This window comes from Astyanax mexicanus, chromosome 9, assembly GCF_023375975.1.
Source record: "Astyanax mexicanus isolate ESR-SI-001 chromosome 9, AstMex3_surface, whole genome shotgun sequence".
Classification (NCBI taxonomy): Eukaryota; Metazoa; Chordata; class Actinopteri; order Characiformes; family Acestrorhamphidae; genus Astyanax; species Astyanax mexicanus.
In genome coordinates, this window is record NC_064416.1 from 30,979,731 (window position 1) to 30,999,612 (window position 19,882).

The 19,882-nt window shown below is 38.3% G+C and overlaps 1 protein-coding gene across 3 annotated transcripts in view; it reads right to left on the reverse strand.

Moving 5' to 3' along the window:
- Positions 1–19,882, reverse strand: part of LOC103025495 (rho GTPase-activating protein 42) — a 165,044-nt gene that overhangs the window by 26,951 nt on the left and 118,211 nt on the right. For 2 of the 3 annotated variants that reach the window (XM_049483736.1, XM_049483734.1), the window contains 9 exons: positions 18,879–18,989; positions 14,844–14,948; positions 12,295–12,424; positions 8,845–8,945; positions 8,637–8,746; positions 5,938–5,994; positions 1,856–1,934; positions 1,025–1,064; positions 76–138 (listed from right to left, as the gene is read on the reverse strand). In XM_049483736.1, coding sequence (XP_049339693.1) covers positions 76–138; positions 1,025–1,064; positions 1,856–1,934; positions 5,938–5,994; positions 8,637–8,746; positions 8,845–8,945; positions 12,295–12,424; positions 14,844–14,948; positions 18,879–18,989 — 796 coding nt within the window. The remainder of the gene's footprint in view (positions 1–75; positions 139–1,024; positions 1,065–1,855; positions 1,935–5,937; positions 5,995–8,636; positions 8,747–8,844; positions 8,946–12,294; positions 12,425–14,843; positions 14,949–18,878; positions 18,990–19,882) is intronic. The other variant, XM_049483735.1, reaches the window with a different exon arrangement.

Sequence of the window (19,882 nt, forward strand, 5' to 3'; positions counted from 1 at the left end):
CTGAATGGAAAAAAACACAGCCTCTAACTCCGCCCACACCAATCCCCCACACTCCGCCCCCACCCTTTTACTCACCCCTCATCTCCACCATGCGTATGCACTTCTTCACAAAGTTAAATCCGGCCTCGTTCAGATGGGCTGTTGGATGAAAAGCACACGGAAGACACAGAATGGGAAACAGTGAATGCGGAGGGTATGAAGATAGATAGAAGAAAAAGAGAGAGAGAAAGAAGAAAATACAGTAGAGGAGGCTAGTGGAAGAGGTTTAGGGCTCTGAGTAGTCCAGCAGAATAAGGTGCAGCCCCTATTATCTGAGCACCACCGGTTTGAATCCTGGATCATGCTGCTTCTCCATCAGCAGCCGGAGTCCGAGAGAGCACAGTAGGACATGCTCCCTCTGGATGGGTACAATAGGTGGCGATCTCTCCCCTCATCAATCCATCACCTTTATGATGATAGCCGGCACAGACGTCTGTTATCTGATGTACCAGAGCTGGGGATCTGGTGCTTTCCTCTGAGCATGCTGTGATGATTCCTGGTGATGCTACATCAGGCAGCAAGAGGCGGAGTCTGACTTCACATGTATCAGAGGAGGCATGCCCTAGCCTTCAGGAACCTACTGTTGGAAGCAAGGCTAGTAATAGGAGATCTAATGATTGGGTGGGGTTATTGGCATTCCAAATTGGAAAATAAATGAAGAAATTGGAAATCTTTGCCATATTTAACTTTCAGGGCACTCGGAGGAGAAGCTCTCCTGGTGTAAAACTCTTAATGTTAAAGATTGAACAGCAGCGGCATGGTGCACTGTCTGAATGAATAATTTGAACGAGGGCCTGCGGACTGCGTGTCTGATCACGGCTGTCTATTAAACCTGCTTTAGCGGAGTGATGAGCACGGGCACGAGGTCTAATCCCGACAGAAAGGGTTTCAGAAGAAGTGAAACTTATTAAATATTAAACGTTCCTCTGCATGAATTACAAATGTGATGAAAAACGGAGAAAACGTGAAGAGCCGAGGTACTCACTCTCCTCCTTCTTGCTCAGGATGGCCGGGAGGTTGTAGATCTACAAAGAAAAGACATAAGAGACACAGCGATGAGACGATTATTTCTCATATGGTTAAAAAGCTAAAAGTAATGTTTAATACAGCATTTTGTCGTTTTTTTAACAGAGAGATTTTCTTCTTTATGTGTGCTACTCCAGGCTCGGCATCCTATGGTGAAGCGGTGTATGTCATATCTCTCTAGCACTGCGTAACACTGTGTATCCAGAGTCATATGCTGTATCTCTCAGCTTGTCCAGAAAAGTATGTGTAAAATATGTGTCCTTTAAAGGCGAGTTTAAAAATTCTGTGTAATGCTGCATTTAATGCAAAGAAATCCCGAAAGCCATGCTAAAAAATTATAAGGGGCAGTTCAAGTTGTTCAATTTGCAAAAAATATGTTAGATTTAGACTAAAATAGAGTAGGTTTTTGTCTGAGTTTAATGGTGTTCTGATGGCCAACAAGTATGATAAACCCGACCATTCTAGACAACCAAGCTTGACCAGCAACACTTTATCAATATATGAAAATGTATAATCTAGTGTTAAATGTATTTTTATGAATTGGGTAGTTTACTATATATAGTAAGCATAAAGCTCCACACAACACTGAAATCACAGCTTTCACTACTCTACAGCTTGGTGGGAGTTTTCGATAAGCTCTATTTCTATGTGTTAAAGTAAGAATACATCGCTGTCATATTCTGTAAAATCTCTATGGCAGTCAAAATTCTGTGTTCGTTACTGGACAACTGATACGGTGTCTTCATCTAGACGTTAATCATAATGGCTGAACTCTCTGAAAATCTCTTACCGGCTCTTTGCCGTCCATCGCCTCCAGCCAGAGCCTCCGGTTAGACTCAGACAGGGCCTGCAGGGTTACGATTCCATGCCTGCAGACAGCAGAGCACTCATTAGTACAATTCAGCAACTCATCACTTCCTCAGATACAGACTGTTATTCTGAAGACCGAAAAATGATATGTATTTATTCTGATCTGCTCTGGATTGTACAGCCTGTTCCTACCAGCACTGACTAAAAGATAACCCCTGAACAAGTCAAATTAGTAGATAATACAAATTTATCAAATGAGCCCAAATGCAAGCAATTAACTGACTTTTTTGGAAGTCTGAAGCTTATTTGGAGGGGATTAGTTTCAGATGGGGAAATGGAGCAATGTAACTTTTACGAAAAGACATCCTGCAGTCGTAAGGTTTATGACAATATTATCTTTGGAAATCCTGAGCTGAGGTAGAGTAGAGGAAGAGTTTATTAATTTAATTCAATTCAATTCAATTTTATTTATACATCACTTTCTACAACAAAAGTTGTAAAAAACAGGTCCATGCCTCTTATGAGCAGCACCACATAGATGCCAATTATTGTGGCAAGGGAAAACTCCCTTACATTAAGAGGAAGAAACCAAGACCGTCTATGTCTACAGTATTAACATTTATGTTTTTGTCAATATTAGGACCTAACAGAAGGACCTCAGTCTTATCAGACTTAAGTAAGAGAAAGTTTTGTGTCATCCAATTCTTAATCTATTTAATGCAGTCTGTTATTTGATTTACACAGAGGTCCTCATTGGGTTGAGCATGCCTATGGATGATTTTACCCAGCAGTAACATGTAAAGAAAGGGTAAAGAGTAGTGGACCCAGTATTGATCCTTGAGGGACACCATATTTTACTCTAGACTGATAAGAGCATTTATTATTTAAATAAACACACTGGTATCGATCTCTCAGATACGATCTGAACCAGGTGAGGGCAGATTAATTTAATTCCTATCAAGTGCAGACAGTAAATCATTAGTTACTCTAGGTAAAGCTGTTTCAGTGCTATGGTTTTGTAAAAATCCAGATTGAAAACCTCATAAATACTATTGTTTTGTAGATACGAGCACAGCTGCTTAAACACTATCTTTCCAGAATTTCGGCTGCAAAATTTAAGAAAAAAGCTCAAAAAGCTCAAGAAATGCTGGTATCTTCTCAGAAGAATCTTCTATTTTTTAAAGACCTGAAAATGGCTATATACAGTACATGCAACTATAATGACTACTGCATCTTGTTCTACCTGCAGCTGGTCCAAAATGAAGATGCATGACCCCTGACTCCTGACCAAGAAAAAGAAACATATCACCCTTCTACTGGTATCACTGCACTAGTTTCCAAAGAAAAAACTGAGTGGAATTTAAATTAATTAAGTTTTGTAAGGGCTCATCCAGAAAGGGGGTCAAACCCAGGTCTTATGGTTCACAGCGCAGCCTCCTAACTGGGTGAGCTACCAGGAGTAGAAGCAGTTAATAGGTCCAAAGGGAAGAGTAGAAAAGACTGAGAGCCAACTCAATTTTCAAACTGAAAATAATGCAGGACACGATATTTGAACCCAGGCCATCTTGCTGCTAGATAAGGGCTCTAACACTCATCTAGCAAAGCAGCAATGATTTAAAACTGCTGGGACAGGCTTAAAAAAAGGGGTGGGTCCTGAAAATGGATGGAAAACAAAAGAAAAGTCCACTAAAACCCTTAAAATCAGTATTACTGTTTTATAAAATATGCATTTTCTAGTATAAATATATTTGTAAAAATTTAATAAAATACTAAAAACCCTTACATTTAATCCCACTAAATATTAATACTTTGGTAATTGATATAAAACATATTTACTACAGAAAAACTGTAGAAAAACTGTTTACAAAAAACTCAATAAAAATACTATTAAACACATTTAGATGGTTATATCCCATACAATAGATATACTAGTGCACAGTACAGGATTACTTCATAAATAAATGCATACATTGGTGCAGCAGATTCGTGCAAGTGAACTGCACACATCGCATACCAAAATTCACACATCAGTGAAAGTGCTGGCATTATTCAACACACTGCTGAAGTTAGGACTAGTTCACGATCATTATCACCATCCACAGGCCACTACAGGGCTGCAGAAACTCACTCTAAAAGCTAAAAACAGGCTGTATGGGATTATAGCGCACTACATGGTGAGGGTGAGTGATAAAGCCAGCAGCTGGCTGTTAGAATGAAGCCATGTATTGTTCACACTCTTTGGTCACTTTATCTGAAACACCTACCTTGCTGTTGTCCATTTCTTGTTTTTGCACAATGGGTACTGAACTGTCTGAACTGATGGTCTAAAGTAAGACTCTATGAGCCCAGGTCTGAGTAAGGGCTTGGCTCTCTAGGGTATGAGTTTAATTAGGTATCAGGACTAATAGAAAGTCCATGTTGACTGAGTGTCTGGAGTGCAAATGTAAGTCAGGTGTTGAGTCTCTGGTCAGCAAACCTTAGTTAGGTCTTGAGTTTCTGGTGAGCAAACCTGAGTCAGGTCTTAAGTCTTAAGTCAAGGTACCTTCAGGGTAAGGTCTCAGGTCTCTAGTGCGTTGGTTTAAGTTAGGTAACAGGGCTCTAGGAGTCCAGGTTGACTATATGAGTTTCGAATCTCTGGGGGAAGTTCTGAGTTCTTGAGTTTCTAAGGAATCTGAGTCTCTGGAGAGCAAATCTGAGTCAGGTCTTAAGTCTCTAGGGCAGGGGTTTAAGGTATCAGGAATCCAGAAAGTCCAAGTTGACATTATGAGTCTTAAATCTCTGAGGGAAAATCTAAACTAAGTTTCTAAGGAATCTGAGTCTCTAGAGAGCAAATCTGAGTCAGGTCTTAAGTCTCTAGGGCAGGGGTTTAATGTATCATGACTCCAGAAAGTCCAAGTTGACTTTATGAGTCTTGAATCTCTGAGGGAAATTTTGAGCTAAGTCCCTAAGAAAATCTGAGTCAGGTCTTAAGTCTCTGGAGTTCAAATCTTAGTTTGAATCTATCTTGAATCTGGGCGGCAAATATTAAATCAGGTCATGAGTAAATCTGAATCAATTTTCTGGTGTCTAGAGAAACTTGTTAAGTCTAGAATCTCTAAATGCAAGTACCCAGGGTGCTGCAGTAGTCATATTTTGAGTCTAGTTTCTATTTTTCTCTAGTATCGAGACTCCCTAGAGTCTCTGAGTAGTCAGAGTTCACCCTAACGTGTGAGACTTGAGACTTGGGCCCTGGAGATTCCAGACCTGATTCAGATTCCCACTAGCAGGACTCAAGACCTTACAGATGTTGCCCAGAAAGACTCAAGATCTGACTCAGATGAGAGATTAAAAGAATTAAGAATTTGCTCAGACGTCCGACTAGCCAGTTAACTCGGACTTGCTCTCAGGGACTCTGGAGATCTGAATAAGACTGGCACCACAGTGGCTCTAACGTTTAAAAAAAAAAAAAACGTTTTATGAATGTGTGTGAATGTGAGTCCTTGGATGTTTAGACCATGTTTTAAGAGTTTACTCTTCAGTCATTGGTGCACATCGAAGTCTAAGCATTGTTATTAAACATCTTTTCCAAGAAAAAAGCTCATATTTTCATCGCAAAATACTTTTTAAAAATCTTTTCCTGCCCCTGATTTAACACCTCACTGTGTGGGCTGCAGCCTTTCCTGTTTCGTGTTGCTTAGAATCTGAATAAAAGCAGTTTTTTTAAGCTGTGATGTGAAGTGAGGATTGTGTGGGTCTTCAGAAATCAGCAGAGCCACTTTAGTTTAAATTAAACCATCACACAGCAATCACAGGTGACTGGACATCACTCCAGCAGATTTCTGAGCCGTGCCGCTCCCGCCCCTCCAGAATTACTGGGTAGTGGATGATTATGATTATGTGGAGTCAGTTGGATTACAAAACGAATGGAAAGCGTAAACAGGAGTTTGGTCAGGGTGAAAGGATGGGAGGATGGGAGGGAGGGAGGGAGGGAGGGAGGGAGGAAGGGGGTGAATGGATTTAAAAGCAGTGCTCATGCGCTCAGACATGCAGCCGCTCAGAACCAGCGTTCAGCGGGTCACATACCGGACTTTACAGAAAAATTGCAGCGGTCTGAAAAGAGTTCCACGATAGACTGCATTTCTACGTCGACATAAACACAGAGACAGGGAAGAATGCACACGGTACATCGTTTATCAGAGAAACAGGAGCTATCTTACACTGAGAGGGCAAACATATACACACACCAGAGTGCCTGGGTAAATCCAATTTAAATCCAACATGCTTTATATATATAAAATAAAAATGTTTGATTAGAAAAAGAAAGTCATTTCATTCAGCCTACTTCTAGAAAATAAAGAAATTAATTTGTACATGATCTGGCCTCATCCACCCACGCTTGGGCAACCCCAAATGAAGAAAAAATGAAGAATAAAAGACATAATATACATAAAATTAAATTGAAGTAATATTAGAATAATAATAGAAATATAAATAAATAAAGGGGATAGTATGCTTCGTGGTAACATTTACTTTGACTTCTGTTTGATTGCAGACAGTATGAAGCTAAAATAATGTATATTTTATCTGATAAATCTAATTTAATTTATTAATATTACTGGTGTCAATCGATTAAAAAATGTAATCCGATTAATCACAACAAAATTCTGTGATTAACTGCGATTAATCGCATTTGTTTTTCTTCAGACATAAATGATTAAAGTGGATATTTAAATGTAAATAAAATAATGAATGTAAGAAATGTAAAATGCAATTATATGTATATTAGTGGTGTCAATTAAAATAGTATTTACTTGTATATACTTGTATGTTTGAGGGCAGATAAAATCAACATAGGGTGCTGGAATGAAAAATGCATGATAAATTGGACTGTAAAATTGGTTGTGAGGATTTCTGAATTCGAACTTAATTAGAATATTTAAAAAATATCAAAGATGAGGAGCAGTGCAGTGCAGGAGTGCGGGTGTGTGGTGTGGGTGTGCGTGTGTGTGTACGCATGCGCGTGCGTGTGTGTGCCTTGGTGCCTTAATTAACTTGTGTTAAAAAACTAGTAACACGTTACTGAGTCCAAATTAACAGCGTGCTTTAACGCTTTAACGTTGACAGCCCTAATTAATATACAATTATATACAATATCATTTTCTTTATTACAGGCTGCGAAAAAGTGAAAAGAGCCAATTCAGGGCTCGTAAAGCTAGTACTGATGTGAATAAAAATAATAATGATTTGATGATGATAAAATTAAGTTAAGCAGAGTTCATAGTGACTTTAATCACAAGTCAATCAAGTGAATCTTTTCTATTTTCATTCCATACAGTTCTGTTTTGGGATTTGGGATTGCTATATTTCTCATTATACATTTTTTTTTTTACAGATATGACCTAAGACTATATTTACTAGATTATTTCTATGTTTTTTTTGCTGTTTTATGTATTTTTATCAAGTGATATCATTCGCGGTTAATAGGTAGATAGCTACTGTAGTCATAAGAAAAAGTTAAAGAGTTTTAATCAATAAAATACAATGTCAGTAAGTTAAATAACTTTCTCCATTCTTTTGGTTGCATATATAGTGGCTGCTTTACTTATAGATGGTCCAAAATATTTTTTAGGTCAAGTTTGTTGATTGGTTTCATTAATAAATGGTTAAAACAGGATCTTTGACAACAAAACCCCCTGTTTTAACCATTTATCAGTGAAACCAATCAACACGCTTGACCTAAAAATATTTCGTTTTGCTAATAAATTAAATAAATGTCTGTCACATCTTATTATTAAAAAATTGCTGAACTATCAACGTATTGGAATAATTCAGATGATGAAGATGATTCTAGTTTATGTGTGACTTCTGACTGACACTCTATGCACAAATAGCTGTTTTTTGTAGGTATTGTATATGTTTGCCCCTGATACAGTAGGACGGAAAACAATTTTAAAGTCAGTTAAAGTAAAGTGCACAAACAGGAACAGTGTACAGCAGAGAAACAGGAAAAAAAACAACAACACACAGATCATGCAGAACATCAGAAATATCTCAGCTGCTCTGAAGACACAGTCACACTAACTGATACACAGTCAAATACTCAGAATAATACTACAATTCTTTCAGCCAAAATCACTGAAACTAATGGAGGTTGCCATATTTTTCAATTTAAGTATGAAATATGAAGTTTCACTGTGAATTCAAATTTGAGGAAGGTATAGTAACAGCAAATTTACAAAATGAAGGAAATTATCATTTAAACAGTGTGTAAATATGTACTGTACATACTGATACTGATATAACTGCTAATTTATTGTTTTTTTTTCTGAATTTATTGGTATTAAAAAAAGTATATATATAAAATAATAAAAACGTTCCTACTAGATATTGTTTGCATTTAGTGACAAGAGCATTAGTGAGGTCAGAATGTTGAAGGATGATCTGTACCCCAACTTATTCCATTCAAAGTATTGAATGGAGCTTGGGTGCAACTTAAAGCAGCTAAATGCTTTTATCATAAGGGTTTTCACAAAATGTTTGGACATATAGTGTAAGTTAAATACTGTTCTAGTGTGATTGAAGCTTCAGAGCTTTTAGGCTGAGATTAGAAGAGTGCAGGAGGTAGAAGTTATATACACTCACATGCCAAATGCTATCGGACAGGAACTAGCATTGAGTCGTGTCCCATGACTTTTGGCATGTCAGTGCATGACATGCTATAAATGGTAGGTTATATATATATTTTTTTCCAGATGATCTGATGAAGATGAAAGATTAATCACCTCTCCACCACCTCGATATCAAAACAGAATCGTTTATCAATGGAGTCGGTTTTCCTCCGGATACAGGACTTCAGCTTAAACGTCTCTGTCGGGTTCAGCACCACTCCGTTCTGTAGATAAAACATGATAAGACGTAAAATAAAGGCAGTAAGTGTGCCTGAGCCTGAATTCAAAGCTTCAGTCAGTTTTTTTTTTATTATTTTCTCACCTGTTTAGCTGTGGCCTTGGCTTCAGTGTTGGTCATGGTAAAGCTCTTGTCCTCCTTCTCATAGGTGCAGTAATGTCGAGTCCATGTGCAGCCCAGAGGTCCTGTAATAAACAGAAATCACCAGTATCTAACAGTGCTTTAATAGTGTTTTATCTACCACAAAGGTAAAATGCAGCTGTGTGTGATTTAGTCTTAGTATAAATATACACACAGCTGTTCTGTGAAGGCCTCAGTGGTTTGCTAGAGAACACTAGTGAACAAACAGCATCATGAAGACCAAGGAACTCACCAGACAGGTCAGTAATAATGTTTTGGAGAAGTTTAAAGCAGGGTTAGGTTATAAAAACATGTATCCCAAGCTTTAAGCATCCCAAGGGGCACTGTTCAATCCATCATCCAAAAAATATAAAAAAAGTATTCTACAACTGTAAACCCAAACTATGACTTGGCCGATCACCCAAACTGACAGACTGAAGAAGGTGAGCACTGGTCACTCTGGAGGCGCTGAAGAAATCCATAGTTTCACTGGTGGGAGAATCTGTCCACAGGACAACTATAAATCGTGCACTCAACAAATCTGGCCTTTATGGAAGAGTGGCAAAAAAAAAAAAAAAAAAAAAAACTATCGTAAACAAAAAAAAAATAAATAAGAAGCGCTGCTTTAGTTTGCCACAAGCCATGTAGAAGACACAGCAAACATGTGGTCAGATGACACAAAGGTGAACTTTTTGACCTAAATGTAAAGAGCTATGTGTGGAAGAAAAAAAAATAACACTGTTCAACACCCTGAACACACCATCCCCACTGTGAAGCATGGTGGCGGCAGCATCATGCTGTGGGGATGCTTTTCTTCAGCAGGGACAGGGAACCAATATGTTCACTGCAGATTTTCTGTAATGAAGCAGTAACTTAAGTAAGTCTAATTGGGGGAGGGTCTTAAGGAATTTAGAGAGGCTATGTTTTAATAATAAGAATGGGTATTTGTTACATAGTAACTGCTATATATATATATTCTACGGATATTTCATCAATTTTTTTTAACTCTTGATGGAGGGGTGTGTGCAAAGTGTGTTGGGTTATTCATGGTGTTTTAATTTGTGTCTGTATGTTCCTGTTCTTTGAAAAAAGGAAAAAAAAACAATAAAAATATATTAACAAAACAAAATCCCTATTTAAAGTCACCAATCAATAATGTACAGTAAACAAAAACAATATTATAGTAAAAAAAAAAAAAAAAACAATTTTGGTATTACGATATATGACATATTGTCAACTGCCTACAAATACCTACACAAATCCATTTATTTCTCAAATTAACCACAGATTTGGATACATATTCACCCAGTGTATTGAATTATTAATATAAACCAGAAACACTATGTCAGTAAGGACTTAAACCTGGTAATTTTCAACCCTGCTTTTATTTGAGTGTTACACTGGCCCAGTAAAGGGTGCTGGTATTGTACATAAACAAGCTCCCCAGCAGGGGTCAGTCTTTCTCTTTCCCAGGATCTGGTCCAACAGAGACGCATCTAAAAGTACACTCATAATCAAGCCACATAAATCAATGTTTAGCCCTTCAGATAAAGCTCTTATTTTGGCATTTCCTGTGCTGTTTGAGGGCACATGAAAGCTGAGATGCCAGCTTAAAAGGGCTGCAGTGAGGAGAATTAAAACAGATGAAAGGACAGACACATCAAAGCTGAGTGAAATGCACTCTGGCCACGCGGGGCGAGGCGTGAGCGAGACGCTGCCCTTACTGAAGCCTGAGAAACTGCAGCTCGTCAGTTGTTGACTATAACCGTGACCAAACACAGCGCTCTGAAAAATGATGATTTTCCTGTCCTCTGGCACTGAGAGAGAAAGAGAGAGAGAGGGAGAGACAGACGAGTATTGAGAAAAAGGCTTTGAGAAAGAGAGTGATAGAGAGAGAGGTATTCAAAGAACTAGAGAGAGAAAGAGAGAGATATGTATTGTGAAAGAGAGAGAAAGAGATACAGTATGTATTGAGAAAGGCATATTGAGAAAGATAGACATTGAGAGAGAGAGAGAGAGAGAGAGAGAGAGAGAGAGAGAGAGAGAGAGAGAGGGAGGGGCTATTGAGAAAGAGACATTGAGAAAGAGCGAGAAAGAGAGAGGTTTTCAACGAATTAGAGAGAGATGTATTGTGAAAGAAGAGAGATATGTATTGAGAAAAGCTTATTGAGAAAGAGAGACATTGAGAAAGAGAGAGCAAGAGAGAGGTATTCAAAGAAAAAAGAGATAGAGAGAAAGCTGTAATGTGAAAGAGAGAGAAAGAGATATGTATTGAGAAAGGCACATTAAGAAAGAGAGACATTTAGAGAGAGAGAGAGAAAGAGAGGGGTATTGATAAATGATGATCATCCAACATTCTGACCTTACTAACAAATGCTTTTGTTGCTGAGCGCAACCAAATCCTCACAGCAATGTACAAAATAAAATCTAGTAGAAAGTCTTCCCTGGTTGACAGTGACGAAGTGTCTATCTTTCTCACTATGCCATATATCTTTCTCTCTCTTTCACAATTCCTCTCTCTTTCTCAAGGGTATTAAAACAGTTTTTCTTGCTTGTTTATTGGGGGAACTGTCTCTACTGCCTAGAGAAGATAATATACTTGATTTTGGAGCATTGCTGTGAGGATTTGATTGATTTCAGTGGCATTTCAAAGTAAGAAAATGAGGTCAAGATGTTGATTTTGACAGTAAAACGATTAAAAAGATTAAAAAGATCATTTCTTAATCTGGGGACCCAACACCCAAGAAGATACTGGCAGTGTAACAGGTGGGTTGCGAAAATGATGCAGATTAAAAGTGTTTTCAACACAAAATGTTTGGAGAATAAGAAAACAACATAATTAAATAAAAGTAGACTTTTCACTGAATCAGACCAAATCATTCACAGTTTTACTCAATTTTCTGACTCAACTTGTTGTGGGTCTACACATCCAGGCTTGCTTAAAAATGGATCGCTAAAAATAAGGGTAAAACTGGAAGCAGGGATGCTAAAAATTATACAAATAAACGCAGACTGCAGAAGACAGAAGAGAGTTGAACCTGAGTTCAATGATTTGGATGGGTGAACAAATATAGTGCATCAAATGCACAGCCCAACACTCCATAGAAGATGATTAGTGACTATTCTTGAGCCATATTATTCTATGTGTGGAATATATCTGTGCCTTTATGTATCCAAACTATCAAATTAAGTGAGTAGATTTATATAATTCACTTATTTTTAGAAATATGTTCCTTATTTGTAGAATTCAGCGTGTTAATTGATAAAAACAGTGAGAACATTAGATTAGGACCACTTCTACATGTTGTGAGAACTTCCTTTTGTGTGTTTTCTTCTATACATGTCTGGAATTGCTGGAAAACCCTCACCTCTTGTTAAATTAGTTGAGATCAAGTGAAAAAAAATATAACTCACGTTTCTCCTGGACGTACAGGTATCCCTCCATGGTAAAGCGACCGGGGGGTTTCTGGTCCTGATCTGCTGATCTCACTCTCTTCATCAGCTTCTCCACCTCCTGCTTAGTGCTCAGAAAGTTGTTCCTCGTCTTTTCAGACACACACAGAGACACACCGACACACACACCAACACAGACAGCTGTATTTTAGCAGTGCGACAGAAAGCTGTCATGTCAGCGCAGTCCTCTCATCTTCTGTCTGACAGCAGATAACACTTTAAGATGAAAAGCAGACGATGAGCTAACAGGCAGATGCACCTGTACAGCTCATCATCACGTGCCGAGACAGAAGACAAGAGCGCTCTTCATCTCAGGTACACAACGAGGTGAAAGGAACAGCTTGTTAAAAAAAATCTAATTTAAGCACTTTTTCTTTTTATGTCAAATTCTATTTTCCTCAAAACGTAGCCAGCCGAGACATGTTTAGTTTCCACAGAAGCTGAAGCTACAATGCTAATGCTAATCATTTCTAATACTTATGCTAATGTGACGGGGTAGTGATTGTATCACGGATGAAAAAAAACAAACAAACAAAAAAAAAAAACGATCATTCCGATTTTATTGTAATGTAAAACTGTCGGTTCTAATTATAAAACACAAGAACAAGCAATACAATATTATCCTCAGGGACAACAGCATTATTTATGCAATATTTGATATGCAATATACAAACAGGAATGACAGGAATGAAACTCGTGGGTAGCTCAAGTAAGACTCAAATTTCATATAAAAAAATCCAATACATTATTCTTAAAAACCCATTAAAGGCATTACAGTTTTAAAATCAGCCACAATTCCCTTCTTTCTCCAGTTAACAAACAAAATCAGTTCAGTGAGTCTTAAAATGATCCTTTAAGCTACAGTTCTAATATATCTGCTCTTAAAGCTTTTTTGCAGCTTGTATGCAGAGTTTTAAGGAGTTTTATTACTTATGCTGCATTAACGATTCCATACCCAGGACTGATACTGGGCTTGTCTGGGGGGACAAGAGAAATTTTCTCCAAGCTGTGAATTCATTTAGTAATTCATTTGTCTCTTTTCTGAGTGAATAATTGCTGTTTGCTGTTGTTTTTCTATTTTCTTAGGATAAAAAAACAAACAAACAAACACTCATACAGTGAGGAACAGCAGCAGGGGCCCCTCAGATAAAGTTCTGTTTGACACCACAGAGCTGAACTACCATTACCCCAGTGTGTTAGTGTGTTATCTGCTTCTTTGGTGGTACAGATGAACCAGTATCTTCCTTTAGAATAGCCTAACATTTCCACACTTGATGATGGATGAATGTAAAGCTGTGTTTAGTAGTAAGAAGTGAGGCTGGCATACTAGTGTCCTACAGTTTCTGCTCTGCTAGTATTCCGATAGTGCTCCACTGCCCGACACTGGTCCAAGAAAGATGTTCTCTCTGAAGCAATGAACACAAATGTCAGCCCTGCATTCTGCTGTTACACCAAGTCTCAGCCCAGCGGAGGGGTCACACAGTGCCGGACTCAGGAAAACGCTGACCACTGGCTTTGGGTGATTTACACCACGATTGGCCTTTCAAACCGAAAAAAAGAGAGAAAGAAACAACAGGCAGATTGTTCTCCAGAGCCAATCTCTTCTCCCTGTCTACCAGCCTCTTTTACTGGTCTATTTCCAGAGGCGGAGTGTTGGGGGTGTCGTGGGGGAGTGCGGTGAAGGTGACTGAACGAGGTCATCAGAAAAACAAAAGGAAATATTTAGCACATGTACCGTTTCCCTTCTGACACTGCAGGGAATAAAGGACAAAAACGTCTTTACAGGATATTTTTACAGTCTTTCCTTCAGTACAAGAATCATCAGAGGCAAGAGAATATAATCACTTTTACACAGCTCTGACTTTTGATAGCCATAGCAACCAACGACATAGGACACCATAGCAACCTACTTAGCATTACCAAATCAACCACCAACCAATACTAAAAGAAAAACATTTACCTGATGATGATGATGATGGAGATGGTGTATTAAAATAATCATGGTATTTCTATGCTATGCTAACTACAATTGTCAATGGCAGAATTTGCACAAGACTGTACTCTTTGAAACCAAACTATTTCCACACAAAGACAGCTTCTTAATCTGTGTTCTTGTCTGTACTTGTATTCTTGTATTCAAGTACGCAGCTGTTCCAATTACAGAATAAAAGCCCTGCGTCCTCCCATCAAGTCTGTTTTTGCCAAGTACGAAAGGCCAAACTTGTGTACTCCATATTAACAAACGGCCAAACTGTCCGAATACTTTCTTTTTTTGGACAAAAATTTTACTCGGATGGTTTGGGCAGGAACAAGAGGCCTGGTGGACCAATCACAGTTGCTGCTGTCCGTGTCGCATGTTGTGTTGTTACATTTCTAGGGAGGTGCGCTCCAGGATATGACGTACAGTAAACAGTGATGTGTAGGGTACATGTAGGCTATGTTGTAGGTTTCGACGCAGGAGTGTGATTTGGCATTAATGCTGAAGTAGTGTAGAGGTAACGTGTTCTTACATTCTGTAGGTTGAACTGGAGCTGCTGTTTGTAGGGCTCAAACTCATGGGCCAGTTCATATCCCTCATGGTAGAAATTGAATAGGCCCTGCAAAAAGGCCAGGAGCTGCAAAAAAACAAAACAAAAAAAAAAAAACAAACAAAAAACAACAACATGCATATTTTAGCCATGTTTAATATTATATTGGGTTTTTTATTTTACCAACATACACACTTGAACAACGCAGTTTATTCAAAAGTGTTAAACAAAAAAAGTGCTGTTGACTTGTGGTTTCTGAAGCTGGTAACATATCAGTGAACTTATCCTAAACAACAGAGAAACTCTTGCTCTTCCTTTCCTGGGACAGTCCTGATGAGTGCCAGTTTCATCATAGTGTTTTTAGTGGTCTTTGCAACTGCACTTAAGGATACTTTCAAAGTTTCAGAGTTTTCAGATTGTCTGATCTTCATTTCTTTAAATGTGATTTTTCTTTACTTAGTTGAGTAGTTCTAGTCATAATATGGATTATAATATTACTCAAATAGTAATATTATTCACTGTATACCAACTCTACCTCTTCACAACTTTAGCACATTAAGAGGACAAAAAATTCTAGTAATTAACTCTTGATAAGTTCAGCACAGCTGTTAACTGAAATACATTCCAGGTGACTCTACCTCATAAAGCTGACTGGGAAAAAAAAGATGTCATCTAAACAATGTGGTGCTAAAAGGTGCTACTTTGAGGAATCTAAAATATAAATCATTTTCTGGTTTGTTTAACACATTTTTTGTTTACCAATGAGTTTTAACAAGCTTTCTGGTCAACGAGCTTCATGCTGGTCAAACTGCTAGCAATGCAGAGCATGTTTTTTGACCAGTCTAGTGATGCTGGTCATGTTTTTGACCGGCTTGGTCTTGCTGGTCACGCTGGTGTACCATTTTAGAGATGCTTGTAATGCTGGTCAACCGGCTTGGTCACATTAGTTGACCAGTGTGGTCAAGCTTGGTCAGGCTGATTGTGTTTCTAGACCAGTCACACCATCAAACTCAAACAAAAACACATCCTATACTGGTTAAGAGCTAAAATAACAACCACCTTAACTAGTTTACCAGCTTAACCAGTTTGATCTGGTCTGTTAGTTTGCCCAACCTGCTGGTAATGCTGGTCAACCAACATGGTTTAGCTTGGTCATACTGGCTGTTTAGCTTGGTTGTGTTGCATCTATACCAGCTTAACCCAAACAATAAAAATCACTAAACTGGTCAAACCAGCTAACAGAGAACGTTAGCAACATTTTTGAAAATATTCAAAGAAGGTTAGTCTGTAAAGTCTTTTTTTATTATTATTTTATTATTTTCTTCCCAATTTAGCTAGGCTGATTGTTCCACCTATTCAGCTGCTAGTCAGTTGTATATCCCCTATCACTAGTGATGCCACAATACAAGGAGTGTAAAGACTAGCACATGCCTACTCCAACACATGTGAAGTCATCCACCTCCTCTTTTGAAACTGCTGCTGAAAGATTTTCATCTACCCACCCACAGAGAGCAAGGCCAATTGTGCTCTCTCAGGGCTCTGGTAGCTGATGGTAAGATGCATGACCAGGATTCGAACCAATAATCTGCCGATCATAGTGGCAGCGCTTAAAAACATTAAATACAAATGTTATAGGAACATCAAGAAAACTTGACAGATTAAACATTCTATGAACATTGAGAAACGTTCAGAAAATGTTCTGCTAACCAAAGATTGTTATCCAGAAACCTAAAAAAAAAAGGTATTTCTAGCCCTTTTAGTCACATGGTCATGACCAGTACAGGGTTAACTGTCACCATCACTGCTATGGTAAGACTGGAGTGCACTGGAAGTTCAGACTGAGGTTTAAAGCTCTAAAGCTGCTGCTGCGGTGGCACGGTGAGTCTGCAGATTAGACGGGCATGCGGGGGCACCTCTCCTCAGGCACTCTGCTGCTGTCACACTCAGCCTGGAACTTTCTCCACTCATACGCTCATACTGAACCCGCGCTCACAGTGCGGAGAGTGCTCACATAAATACGCTTAATGACTGCGGATGAGTCACCTAATTCACTGCGGTTTTACCGTAAGCGAGGTCGAGTCGTACGGCGGGCCGGCGCGGGGGGGTGGATTTATGCCCCGGCCTACTGTTCGCCGGAGCTCGGGTCGGAGGAGTAAACAAACGAGAAGCTGGAGAGCCACTTAGTCTCCATCTCACGCTCTCAGCGTTTTAATACCTGAGAACTTAATGCTTCCTGTTAACGGCTTTCACTTAAGAAGCTGGCATTTACTCTCACACTTACACTAAAGCGCTTCCTGATTTACAGGGCCTTTGTTTTAGCATCCAATTCTTTAATGGAGACGTGAGTGCAATTTTCCTCAAGCACAAATCTCACGATACGATATTATCACGATACTGTGTTTCTGCGATGCTCAATATATGGCAACAGAATTCCCTGCGATACTTCACAGCATTTCCAGTGTTACAGAAGAAGATAAAATGTTAAATAAGAATCAGCAACTTTAAAAAGTAAAATAAATCCATATTTGATGTCACATATCAATATAATTCAATTGAAACTATACGCCATATCGCAATGTTGATATATTGTCCCACCATAGTTTCGCAATGTTAGATTTCCTGACAGACAAACTACAAACCGATAAAGCATTCATCTGTAAATGTTGGGGATTTGGGGATTTGGAGACCTCCCTCATGAAAATGTGTAATTGTACGGATCATGGGGAAGAGTACTTTTAATTACTTTTTTATATCTGTTTTTTTTTTTTGTTATTTTGTTTATTTTTTGCCTTGTTTGTCCCTTTTTTAACCTCTGCCTGTTTTGTACATGTACATGTACCTGTTTGTTTCTGTTTTGTCTCCGCCCTTGTCTCTTCCCTAGCTCCGCCTAGTAATTAATGTCTCAATAGTTACCCAACCTACGTGATCAACTTAGGCCACGTCTTACTTAGGATCACATTACAAGCCACTTTGCTCAAATCTGATTTTTTGCTCAGATTGGATTTGGTTATCTTGATGGTTCACATTCACAAATGTAAATGAGCTGTATCTGTGTGTAATGTGAACAAATCTGTCCCTGAAACGCCTCACATGCTGCACATTGCTGCAAGTATATACGTCACCTTTTTCACCAACAACAAAAAAACTCATATTTGAGAGACGACTCGTAGCTTTATAAAGGTGAAATGGATGTGTTAGCAGCTCATATGTGGAGCATCTTTTGCTGGAGTGGAGAGCAAACAGCTGGTCTGAAGTACATGCTCAGGTCGAGGAGGTGAAAAAAGGCCAGGCAGTTTGCTTTTGCTGTTTTTGCAGCTATAGCTGCACAGCTGCACCAAGAGATGTGTGTGTACGAGAGAGAAGAAAAGCACGTAGCGCATGCGCAAAAGCAAAAAGATGCGTGAATTCTGATTCGACCGTTCAGATTCATGCAGCATATCCATGATAGATTCGCATCTGATCTAGGAGCACAAATGAAAGTGACTGAAAAATTATTAATAATAAATCACACAGCCATTAAAAAAATTCAGATCTGAGCCACACTGAGCACAAAATCAGATTTGAGTCACTTCAGCCTGGTAATGTGAACCTAGCCTTACACACTGCCACACTGCTGTCCTATAACTTATGGCATGTAAGTGTTTTTTTATGTAGTGTAGTGTCGATTTTCTTATCTTAATTATATAATGTGCAATCACAACATTTCTGTGCAATTAGAAGCAGTTTTAAAAGAATATAGAGATTTAAATCAGACTATTTTTAGCAGAATCATCTTTACATTGACATTTATGGCAACATTTGAAGATTTCCAAGAGCTTTGGATTTGTCATTTTTAGCCAGTAGTTTTCCAGTCGACCATGATGCAAACTTATAAGAGAGTCATGTGACTTTTTGATGAAATTTGATGTGTCATCATTTATTTAAAAAAAAAAAAAAATCCCACATTGTCTTACTGTAAAAATTTGGTCTTTTCTACTCAGTGGTCTGAATTTTACACCAGGCTGTGTAGGATCTTACCGGCTCAACAAACTCAAATTTCTTCTTCTCCTGAACCTCCTGGATTTTGAAGACGTACTCCAGCGAAGCGTCATAGAACAGCTGCCTCTCTTTATCAATCTGAGTATCAGCCTGTAAAACGATCAACAGCGATGTTAGCGTGACCGTCAGAGAGAAAAAGTGAAGCCCACTTGTGCAGTCATTTGGCAGCTAGGAAAGTAGGAGTGTCTAATAGAGTGATAGACAGGGAGTGTCTAACACAGACTAAGTTGAGTGAAAACTGGGTGAGTGAGCCTTTTACCCATCTCCCATTGCGTTCTGTCCCCAGCACTTTGTGTATAAATGAACGATTAGTCAACAATGAAATTTGTAGTCATCAACAATGTCTATTATATCGACTAATCGTTTCAGCCCTAATGTTTATGGATCAGATCAGCAATAAGTACAGATTTGTACCATTTATCCAGCCAAAAGGTACATTCAGTATTCTGTATCAATGCACTAATAAACAATGTATATTTTAACTGCACATTTTTTATTTAAAAGGCAGACAATTTTGGATCATCAAGTTTTTGAGACATATTCAGTTGATGATAATGTTTATAATCTTTATAATATTTATTGGCACAAAAAAAACATGGATACAAAAAAGGACTTTTACTGAAAGGTACTTTATTGTACCTCAATATAAGGTACAGCCCCAGCGACAAGCTTTGTACTCTTTTAAGTACAAATCTCTGTAATCTTAGTGTGTAATCTGTTGTCTTTGTAAACTTTTGGAGACAGACGATTAGTCAATTAACTATTAGTCAACACTGAAGTTTGTAGTCGACGAATTAAATTAATCAACAATGTCGATTATATTGATCAATCGCTTCAGCCCTAATGTTTATGCAATCACAAGGAAGATTTCAAGAAAAAAAGGACCAAACATAACATAACATATCATTATTTCAATTTAAACTGTTGTTTTTAACAAGTTACATCAGCGATCATGACCAAAACATAATTTGTGCAATTCTTTG